This window comes from Mustelus asterias, chromosome 18 (genome assembly GCF_964213995.1).
Source record: "Mustelus asterias chromosome 18, sMusAst1.hap1.1, whole genome shotgun sequence".
Lineage (NCBI taxonomy): Eukaryota > Metazoa > Chordata > Chondrichthyes > Carcharhiniformes > Triakidae > Mustelus > Mustelus asterias.
In genome coordinates, this window is record NC_135818.1 from 20009838 (window position 1) to 20021397 (window position 11560).

The 11560-nt window shown below is 44.8% G+C and overlaps 1 protein-coding gene across 2 annotated transcripts in view; it reads left to right on the forward strand.

Annotated features, from left to right (window-relative positions):
* Positions 1 to 11560, forward strand: part of jmjd7 (jumonji domain containing 7) — a 30923-nt gene that overhangs the window by 16730 nt on the left and 2633 nt on the right. Inside the window, exons 6-7 of one of the 2 annotated variants that reach the window (XM_078233487.1) lie at positions 1736 to 1812; positions 8111 to 8270. In XM_078233487.1, the coding sequence (XP_078089613.1) occupies positions 1736 to 1812; positions 8111 to 8270 (237 nt within the window). Of the gene's footprint in view, positions 1 to 1735; positions 1813 to 8110; positions 8328 to 11560 lie in introns of both variants that reach the window. The other variant, XM_078233488.1, reaches the window with a different exon arrangement.

Sequence of the window (11560 nt, forward strand, 5' to 3'; positions counted from 1 at the left end):
CCAAGCCGGGAATCGAACCCAGGTCCTTGGAGCTGTGAAGCAGCAGTGCTAACCACCGTGCTACCGTGCCGCCCTGGAACACCTCATTGCTTCCCAGATCCCTTTCTTACAGTTTTACCATTAAATGTTTCAATCAGGTTTCCATTACTTCCACAGCACTGAAATAGCCTTAATCTAAGTCAAAAATCACATCGTTCACAACCTCAGTGCATCTTTTAACATTAACAAGCACCGTCCTCTCTTCGGTTCTCCAGCTCAGTGAGATTTCCCATATCGATCTTCTCATGCATCTGCACTAATGGTGTCCTTTCCTGTCTCTGCACTGCTATTTGCAAAGAACCCTAAAGGATCTACCCTTTCTTCCTCATCTAAATGCTGCATATTGGAACAGAACTGAAGATGTGTTCAATATCTGTGGTGACACAAATTAATCTCTCCACTGCCTCTTGATCCCACTGCCTCTGCATTGTCAGACTGCTTGGCTGATGCCCAGTTTCGGTTGAACTGCAATTCCTTTCACTTAAACATTGGGATGACCAACATTGCCTGTGGTCCTCACCACAGACTCCATATCTTCTCTCAGCACCTTCTCAGGCTGAAGCAGACTGTTTGTAATCCCAGTCCTCCTTTTGAATCTCAGCTGAGCTCCTAATCAAATATCTTCTTCATTAGAAAAATCACCTCCTTCCAATTAAAACATTTTGCCATCTCCACCCCTGCCTCAGTCTATATGCTGCTGGATGCCTCACCCATGATATAAAAGTCTAAGGTCACACACCAACAGCTTCTTCCCTGCCGTCATCAGACTTTTGAATGGACCTACCTTATATTAAGTTGATCTTTCTCTACACCCTAGCTTTGACTGTAACACTACATTCTGCACCCTCTCCTTTCCTTCTGCCCTATGTACTCTAGGAACAGTATGCTTTGTCTGGATAGCGCGCAAGAAACAATACTTTTCACTGTATCCCAATACATATGCAAATAATAAATCAAATCAAAGTCCCCTCCAAATTCTTTAACGTCTTTGCTTTATTCTGTCTCTGCAACCTTCTCCAGCCCTAGAATGCTGCATTTTTACAACTCTTACCTATTATGTGTTTCCCCCTCTTTGCTATCCACCAAATGGCAGTCCATACACTTTAGCTGATTGGGTTCTACATGCAGGAATCCCTTCTCTCAACCCCTCCACCTTTAAGTCCCTCCTTAAAGCTCACTTCTTTGACTAAACTTTTAGTCTCTGCTCCTAATATTTTTTGTTTCCTTACATCTCCATACCTGGACCTTGGGATATTTTTCCAAATTAAAATCACTTTTTAAAAAAATGCTCTCTTGCTTCCCTTAGTTGCTAATCCTGCTGGTTGGCCAAGCCAAGACTGCATCATCTGCAGCTGAGCAAATAGACAGGACCTCCTTCCAGTCACCAGGGAGTAGTCTTGTGTACTTAGACACTACAACATGCACAAGGACCAATTCTCTCACCAAGTGCCTTTCCCTCTCTGTGGGCTGTTGCTGCTCATGGCATGACTGAAATTGGAAGCTCAGTAAACGAGAAATGAGACGACCCTCCTCTCCCCCCCCCCCCCCCCCTCCTCTCCCACACCCCCATTTTCTGCCATAGTTCCATAGTTTAAACTGGCCTAAATATTGTGTATGGAGTATGCCACTGGTGTCTTGAATGTAACATTGCGATCTGGGCTAATCATTGAAACTCAGGTTGTTCTTGGTTTTGCAGAATTCTTCCAGCCTGCAACATACAAGGTGAATGAAGATGGTTCCTTTGATGTGATAGATGTACAGAACACAGAGAAGGTAATCAACCCTTCACAATTTTGCTCAATGTTAAGCAGTGGGAATAATAAGAGGAAGGAGATGCACACTGTTCTTCAAAGTTTATTTATCATTGTCACAAGTAGGCTTACATTAACACTGCATTGAAGTTGCTGTGGAAATCCCCTAGTCGCCACACTCCGGCGCCTGTTCGGGTTACACTGAGGGAGAATTTTAGCACGGCCAATGCACCTAACCAGCACGTCTTTCGGACTGTGGGAGGAAACCAGAGCACCCGGAGGAAACCCACGCAGACACGGGGGGGGGGAAACTTGCAGACCCCACACAGACAGTGACCCAAGCCAGGAATCGAACCCAGGTCTCTGGCACTGTGAGGCAGCAGTGCTAACCACTGGGCCACCGTGCCGTCCCATAGTCTTATCTAATGTACAGTATATCTAATTAATGCTGTACTTAGGAAAATAATGCATGCTGTATTAAGAACGATTAAAGCAGTCCTTTTTGGACAAGTCAATCTATTTTTAATCTTGTACGTTAACCGTCCCACAAGTTATTGCCTGTCGCATCATTGCTTTGTAAAACAGAGGAACCTAAACCTGAATGGCGTGGTTAGATCACAGTGAGGGAGGTGGTAAGTTATAAGATTATATATATTGTACACCACAAACCAAATTACACAGGACAGTTAGCCCATCTTTAGAAATGTATTCCATACCAAGTTGTAGGTAGTTTGGTGATAAAGGATTTTGCTCAACTCTTTTGTGTCGCATTCTAACCTGGTCACGTGGGCACTTTGCTCCCAGGATCTTCCATCACTGTTCCCTGTAGGCCATCCAGCAAATGCAGGGGAGGTGTCCACTGTGCCCCGGGGGAACACCTGGCTCCTGTTCGACATGCTACTTCATGATAGTGCGGCTGAAACTGGAAATAGTGTGGCAATTTACAGGCTTAAACTGGTATCCTAACAGTCAATGCCCAAAGCATCAAATCTCCAAATCGATATGCCTGCTGCAGCTAAGTTCTGGTTGCCCTATTGTAGAAAGGATATTATTAAACTAGAAAGAGAGCTGGAAAGATTTACTAGGATGCTACTGGGACTTGATGGTTTGAGTTATAAGGAGAGGCTGGATAGACTGGGACTTTTTTCCCTGGAGTGAAGGAGACTTATGAGTGATCTTATAGAGGCCTATAAAATAATGAGGGGCATAGATCAGTTAGATGGTGAACATCTTTTCCCAAAGGTAGGGGAGCCTAACACTAGAGGGCGTAGGTTTAAGGGGAGAGATACAAAAGGGTCCAGAGAGGCAATTCTTTCTCTCAGAGGATGGTGAGCCTCTGGGACAAGCTGCCAGATGCAGTAGTAGAGGCGGGTATAATTCTGTCTTTTAAAAAGCATTTAGACAGTTACATGGGTAAGATGGATATAGAGGGATATGTGCCAAACACAGGCAATTGGGACTAGCTTCGTGGTTTGAAAAAAAGGGCGGCATGGACAAGTTGGGCCGAAGGACCTGTTTCCATGCTGTAGACCTCTATGACTCTAATTTCTAGTGAACTAAAGATGTACTTAAGATTCTCCTCTGAGCCTTGTGACTAATTATTCCATCTGGTTTAGGAGCACCTAGTAACAGTAGTCCTGGATTATATTGAGTGGGTTGATTTAAATCAAGATCACAGCATGTGGAGATGCCGGCATTGGACTAGAGTGGGCACCATAAGAAGTCTCACAACACCAGGTTAATATCCAACAGGTTTATTTGGAATCATGAGTTTTCGGAGTGCTGCGCCTTCAACAGGTGAGCGGACCTGACTTCAACCTGGTGTTGTGAGACTTCTTACTGATTATTTTAACCGTCATTATTTTTTGCTCACGTCATCCGTGTTTCCCATGGCCCAGTAATCCAGCAGGTTAATGGAGATGAGAAAAGCTTCATCCACGAGGTAAATGTCTTTATGGCATTGCTTGTGGGTCAGGAGGAGCAGAATCGTCCCATCCAGTCCCAACAACCTACCTCTTCCCCCCCCTCTACACTCCCAGCAATCACTCTACTCCCTGTGCACCCACAACATCACCTGTCCCTCTGACACTGTTGGATCTCCCCAAACCACCATTTTCATACCCAGCCATTTTCATATTTGGCTGCCTTCTGCCCCCTATTCTGAGCCCAAGGACATTTGGGAAGCCATTTTCCTGAGGTTCCCAAACTCAACAGCAACAGCCCCTCACCCCCCAGGCTGAAATCCAGGTGCTCACAAATGAAGAATGGCCAGTCGGTAACATATTACAAGCCTGCTGGTGTGCACAAGAATGTACCTACGTCTGAGTTGGTGCTTTCAGAAGTCAAGCTGTGTTTTGGAACTGGAGAGAGCTGCAATGATAAGCATTGCTAAAGCAGCTATGGGTATATCTATACCGACAACTTCTCTCCTTCATGTTACTTGGAAACCTAAGCTAAACCCACATTCTCCATGGACCAAAAAGGCCACGCTCTCTCCAAGCTTACTGCCCACTTCAAGTCAGGTTAGTTTCTGTTCCTTTAGTCATTAGGAGTCTGTTATTGCAAAGTGATTGTGGCCTTGACAGTGGGCTTTGTTTTCAGAAACATGGGTGAAGTACCAAAGAAACATCCTACCTGAGATAGTTGGTGGGAGTGTGGACACTGCTTTCCTCCTCCCCTTCATTTGTATCCCAACTTCAATCACAGCCACTCAACGGCCTCAGGTTAGTGTGATAAATAATTAAAGTCTGCACTCGCCTATAAAGGAATATTTGGTATGAGTGTAAGTTCAGGTCAGTCTCCACAAATCCACAGCTAATACTTAAGGATTATTAACAATTTCTTTATCCAAGACTAATTTGCTGGTTCAGCTCCTGGTTCTTCACAGATGGTATCCTTATCTCAGGTATGCAGACTGCACACAGGCTGTAGCAGCCAAGAATACAATGGAAATATGTCAGGAAATCACTAAAGCAAACAAAAATGGTTGGAAACTAACTTTGTTTGGTTCTGATTCACTGACTCTATCAGGCCGAAATGCTTTTGAGTGCCAGAGCTGGCCTTGCTCACGGACTGTTGGTACAGGTGGGCGGCACGGTGGTACAGTGATCAGCACTGCTGTCTCACAGCTCCAGAAACCTGAGTTCGATTCCCAGCTTGGGTCACTGTGTGGAGTTTGCAGGTTCTCCCTGTGTCTGCGTAGGTTTCCTCCGGGTGCTCCGGTTTCCTCCCACAGTCCAAAGATGTGCAGGTTAGGTTGATTGACCATGCTAAATTGCCCCCGAGTGTCCTGGGATGTGTAGAGTTGAGGGATCAGCAGGGTAAATGTGTTGGGTTGTGGAGATGGGCCTGGGGTGGGATTGTTGTCGGTGTGGACTCAATGGGCCGAATGGCCGCCTTTTGCACTGTAGGGTTTCTATGATTCCAGCTGAATTAGATATTGTGGTGGAGGGAAAAAAATGGGTGAAACATGAGGAAGCGAGGAGTGAAAATGAAAGTTACTAGGAACTTTTCATCCAAACGTCAGTCAAGTTGTTAAATAAGTTATCAAGGAAAGCCATCAGAGCGGCCAGTTTAATTGTGAGAGTGAGTTGTTGTACATGTTACGAAAGATTGAACAAAGAGCTGGAATTGATCTTTCAAAAAAAGACGTTTGTTCCACTTATTGGCATTTTCCTGTTCCCGATGTAACCAATGCTAGTGTCTCTGCAGCTGCACACATCGTTATGCAGTGCCAGTAGCATGCCACTTACAACATCCTCTCCATTGCCAATAAACTCAGCATTTGAAAGGCCTGTCCAGGCCCACTCAGTCCCTATAACTGGGGATCTGTCCTCGGGTGGTTAATGTGGCCTTTATCCCTTACAATATTGCCGGGAGTGTGAAGAGTGTAATGTAGTGGCCTCAGTGAGGCCTGCTCTGTTCATGAGGAAAACATACAGCCATTGTGCTGCATTGTTTTGTTTTAATTTATTTTTCTCTCTCAAAATTCATCCAACAACAACAAAAAGAGGCTTTTGAATCAAAGCCAGTTGTGGAGTGCTCTTCTGTTCTACCCTCGCTTTGCCTAATGAAGTTGTGATCCCAGGGAAAGCGACTGATAATTCCAGGGTTTGTGCATTATGTAACACATAAACATTGATTAGTCAACTTTAGTTGATCTGCATAAGCCTTGCAGACTGATTGCCAAGCTCTGTTTGATATTTTCCAAATCCCAGATAAACAAGAGATTAGTTTGTAACCGGCATGATTCAGTGCTGATCAACATTGAGATTGATGGCGACAAAAACCGCAGCCTGCTTCTGTACGAGCCTCTCGACCATTCGGCTTAAAGAGGTATTTAATGTGAAGATAAGTTCAGAAACTGATTCGATGCTGGGGAACCAGTGGCTAATGCGGTTCAGGGCATTCATTTTTCGGACTATTTCACAAAGCCAAAGGGCTATTTACATTACAACCGGGTCACAGGTGAGCGACTTAAAAGCACGGCCCTCCCAAATTGCTTCAAACTTCATCATCTGGCTGCCTGTGCTTTGATGTTTTGTGCAGTGTCGCTGGCATGCTCTTGTGTCATGACATTAATATTAACATAATAAATATCTTTATTCATAATGGTGCAATAATGTTGAAAAGACTTGCATTTGTATAGTGCCTTTCACACCCACCCGACGTCTCAAAGCACTTTACAGACAGCTAAGTGCTTCAGAAAGTGTAGTCACTGATTTAGTGCAGAGAATGCATCCAGTTTTGCGCACCACTGCAGACAGCAATGTGATAATCAGACAACCTGTTGATGTGATGTTGATTGAGGAATAAATATTGGCCGCGGCACGAAGAATAACTCGTCTCCTCTTCAAAAATAGTCCCATGGGATCTCTTGCATCCGTCAGAACAGATAGATGGCAGCTCAGTCTAACATCTTATCCAAAATACCACATTCTGACAGTACAGCAAGTGCTCATAACTGCACTGTGGTGTTAGCCTTGATTTTTACGTTCATGTCCTGGAGTGAGACTTGAACCCAGAACCTGCGATTCAGGCTACCAACTGAGTCACAGCGGGCACACACGGCCTCTGAAACCCACTGCTATGACTCAGTTACAACCCATTAAAACCAGGATGATCGGCGCAAAACCTTAACTGCCGGTCTAAAGGATGAGGCAGATTTATTTTGGTGTGAAAGGCCCAGACTATGGAAGACAGTGGCTGAAAGACAGAATAAATGCCCCTCCAGGTGATCGGAACAATTAGGGATGCGTGGAAATGACCCAAGTAGTCACTTGGGCAATGCCCCCATTTCAGCAGAGACCTCTACCTGATGTAGGAGCTCTGGTTGACCTTTGTGCCTCGCCAGGGCATAGAGACCAACTGAGATCAATTAATTCAGCACAGACAAGGAATCAAGTATGAGACAGCGTTGCCCAGCATAGGTTAGTAACGCACCAGGCTGCACTTTAACCTGGCAGGCCACTGGGGAGCTGCGTACAGCTGGATTGTATGAATTTAATGTTATCTATTTTCCAATATATCTGCAGTGTGAATCCCTGATATTTTTGCTTAACTATGATATCATCTGGACATGGGCTCCAACACATAATTTAAACTGACACTCCAGCGCAGTAATGAGTGAGTGCTGCATTGTCCGAGGCGCTTCACTTCAATTATATTTTAAACTGAGACCCTGTTTCCCTGCTCTGGTGGGCACTAAAGATTCCATGATACCAATTGAAGAAGCAGAGAGTGTTTCGTGTTCTCTCTCAACTGACACCACCAGAAAGAAATGAACTGATTACTACACGTTGCTTTAAAGTTTAAAAGTTTATTTATTAGTGTCACAAGTAGGCTGCAGTTTGAACTGCAATGCAGTTACCGTGAAAATCCCCCAGTCGCCGCACTCAGGCTCCTGTTCGGGTACACTAAGGGAGAATTTAGCACGGCCAGTGCAGCCAACCAGCACGTCTTGCGGACTGTGGGAGGAAACTGGAGCACCCGGAGGAAACCCCCACAGACATGGGGAGAACATGCAAACTCCACACTGACAGTGACCCAAGCAGGGAATTGAACCCAGGTCCCTGGCGCTGTGAGGCAGCAGTGCTAGCTACTATGCTGCCCCATTGTAATAGTGTTAATATGATTTTAGTGCATAATGGTTACCAGATTTACCTATAGAACAGAAATTGCACATCAAAGCACAGCATTTGCTGCGTGCATTAGTTGGAGAGACCCAAGGCAAGTATGACTAGTGGCAGCCTGACATATCAGAATTGCATCTACTCTGGTTTTATGTAACTAATCGTCTCTTCTTTCCTCCCCAAAACCAGGTTCCTTGGATTCCTCTTGACCCACTGAACCCTGACCTCAGCCGTTACCCGGAATATTCTCACGCCAGGCCTCTCCACTGCACAGTGAGAGCGGGCGAGATGCTGTACCTGCCCTCTCTGTGGTTCCACCATGTCCAGCAATCACACGGCTGCATTGCAGGTACAGCAATGTGATTTGTCACAGAAATGAAAACTAGACGTCAGGCGTTCATCCATTGTGAGTGAATGAGCACCACGTAGGGTGGTACAAAAAGGAGAGATTAGTGAAAGCAAATGTGGACACATTAGGAGCAGGTGTAATTATAATGGGAAGTGGAAGAGGCATTAAATACTATCTATCTGTTTTCACTGTAGTAGACTCACAAAGCATTCTGGAAGTAATGGGGAACCAAGGACCAAGTGAGAATGGGGAACTTAAAGAGACCATTATAAGTAAAGAAACAGTAATAGAAAGATTAATGGGGCTAAGTAGCAACAAATCCCCTGGACCTGACGACATGCTCCCTGGGTTTTGATCTTCTAGAAACCCTTGGATTCTAAAACACTTGCTAAGGATTGGAAGGTTGCGAACATAGCCCCACTACTTAAGAAAGGAGGTATGGGGTTGGCACAGTGGTTAGCACTGCTGCCTCACAGCGCCAGACACCCGGTTCAATTCCGGCCTTGGGTCACTGTGTGGAGTCTGCACGCTCTCCCTGTGTCTGCGTGGGTTTCCTCCCACAGTCCAAAGATGTGTGGGTTAGGTTGATTGGTCATGCTAAATTGTCCCTAGTGTCAGAGGGGTTAGCAGGATAAATGTGCGGGGTTATGGGAATAGGGCCTGGGTGGGATTGTGGTTGGTACAGACTCGATGGGCCGAATGGCCTCCATCTGTACTGTAGGGATTCTGTGAAAATGGCCAACTGTAGGTCAGTTAGCCTAACATCAGTAGTAGCCTGCACTAAAAGTGCTAAAATCTATTATGGACATGGTAACAGAACACTTAGAAAATCATAATATGATTGAGAGAGTTAACAGGGATTCACGAAAGGGAAATCACGTTTAACAAATCTGTTAGTTTTTTGAGGATTAACTAGCAAGATGGAATAGGGGAACCAATGGATGTAGTATTCTTAGATTTTCAAAACGCACTTGGTAAGGTGCTATACGAGAGGTCATTCGGACTTATATAATTGGGGGTAATATATTAGTATGGACAGAGCAGGAATGAAGGAGATATTTTCAGGTTGGCAGGCTGTAACATACGAACTAGGAGCTAGAATAGGCCACTCAGTCCCTCGCACCTGCTCTGCCATTCATTAAGATCATGGATCTAATTGTAACCTCAATCTCACATTCCTGCCTACCCTTGATAACCTTTTACCCCTTTGTTCATCAAGAATCTATTTAGCTCTGTCTTAAAAATATTCAAAGATCATCCTTCCACTGTGTTTTGAGATAGAGAGTTCCAGAGACTCAACACTCTGAAAAAAAAACATTTCCCCTCATCGTCTTAAATGAGCAATCCCTAATTTTTAAACAGTGACCCCCTAGTTCTTGATTCTCCAACAAGGGGAAACATCCTTTCCACATTCACCCTGCCAAGACCTCTCAAAATCTTAAAGGTTTTGATTAAGTTACCTCTTACTCTTCTAAATTCTAGTGAATATAAACCTAACCTCTCTAACCTTTGATAATAAGACAACCCACTCATTGCTGGTATTTGTCTAGTGAACCTTCTCTGAACTGTTTCTAATGCATTTACATCTTTCCTTAGATAAGGAGACCAGTACTGTACATAAACCACATGTGATCTCACCAATGTCCTGTACAACTGAAGCACAACCTCCCTTCTTTTGTAATCAATTCTCCTCTTAATAAATAACATTCTATTAGCTCTCCTAGTTGCTTGTTAGGGCAGCACGGTGGCACAGTGCTTGACACTGCTGTCTCACAGCGCCAGGGACCTAGGTTCAGTTCTGGATTTGGGTGATTGTGTGGATTGTGTACGTTCTCCCCATGTCTGCATGGGTTTCCTCCGGGTGCTCTGGTTTCCTCCCACAGTCCAAAGATGTGTGGGGTAGGTTGATGGGCCATGCTCAATTGCTCCTTAGTGTCAGGGAGATTAGCAAGGTAGATACTTGGGGTTGCGGGGATCGGGCCTGGGTGGGATTGTAGTCGATGCAGACTCGATGGGCCTCTTTCTGCACTGTAGGGATTCTATGATTCTACCTATATACTAGCGTTGAGTGATTCGTGCACTAGAACACACAACCCTCTGCACAGCACAGAACCCTCTGCACCTCAGAGCTCAGATTATTTAGATAATAAGCTTTTTTATTATTCTTGCCAAAATGGACAATATCACATTTGCCCGCATTATAATCCATTTTTTGCCCACTCACTTAACCTATCTATGTCTCTTTGTAACCTCCTTACATCCTCTTCACTATTTCCTTTCCTACCTATCTTTGTGTCGTTAGCAAATTTAGCAACTATACCTTCAGTCCCTTCATCCAAGTCATTCATTTAATTGTAAAAGGTTGGGGCCCCAGCACTGATCCCTGTGGCACACCGCTCATTACATACAGCCATCCAGAAATAAAATTGTGTCAACCCTGTTTCCTGTTAGCTAGCCAATCTTCAAATGTGCCAATATGTTACCCACTACACCATGAGCTTTTATTTTCCACAATAACCTTTGATGTGGCGCCTTATTGAATGCCTTCAGAAAATCTAAGTACAGTACATCCACTGGTTCCCCTTTATTCACAGCACGTGACTCCTTCAAAAAACTGCAGTAACTTGGTTAAACGTGATTTCCATTTCACAAAACCATGCTGACTTGGCCTGGTTGCCTTGAATCTTTCCAAGTGTCTTGCTATAACATCTAGTGGGGTACTGCAAGAATCTGTGCTTGGGCTTCAGCTATTTGCAATGTGTTTTAATGGCTTAGATGTGGGAACTGAGTGTAATGTATCCAAGGCTGACAATACAAATTTGGGTGGGAGCGTAAGCAGTGAGGACATTGCAAAGAGGTTGCAGGAGGAGTGAATGGGCAAAAGCATGGCGGCGTACAATGTGAAGTTATCCACTGTGAAAGGAAAATTATAAAGCAGAATATTCTTTGAATGGTGAGACACTAGGAAACATTTGCATTCAGAGGGAAATTTTTCTTTGCACATGAGTCACAGAAAATTAACACGCAGGCGCAACAATCAATTTGAAAGGGTGGAATGGTGGCTCAGTGGGTTAGCACTGCTGCCTCACAGCGCCAGGGACCCGGGTTCTATTCCAGCCTCGGGTCACCGTCTGTGTGGAGTTTGTACGTTCTCTGTGTCTGTGTGGGGTTCCTCCGGGTGCTCCGGTTTCGTCCCAACTACAAAGATGTGCAGGTTAGGTGGATTGAGCATGCTAACTTGCTGCTTAGTGTCAGGGGATTAGCAGGGTAAATACGTGGGATTGGAGGGA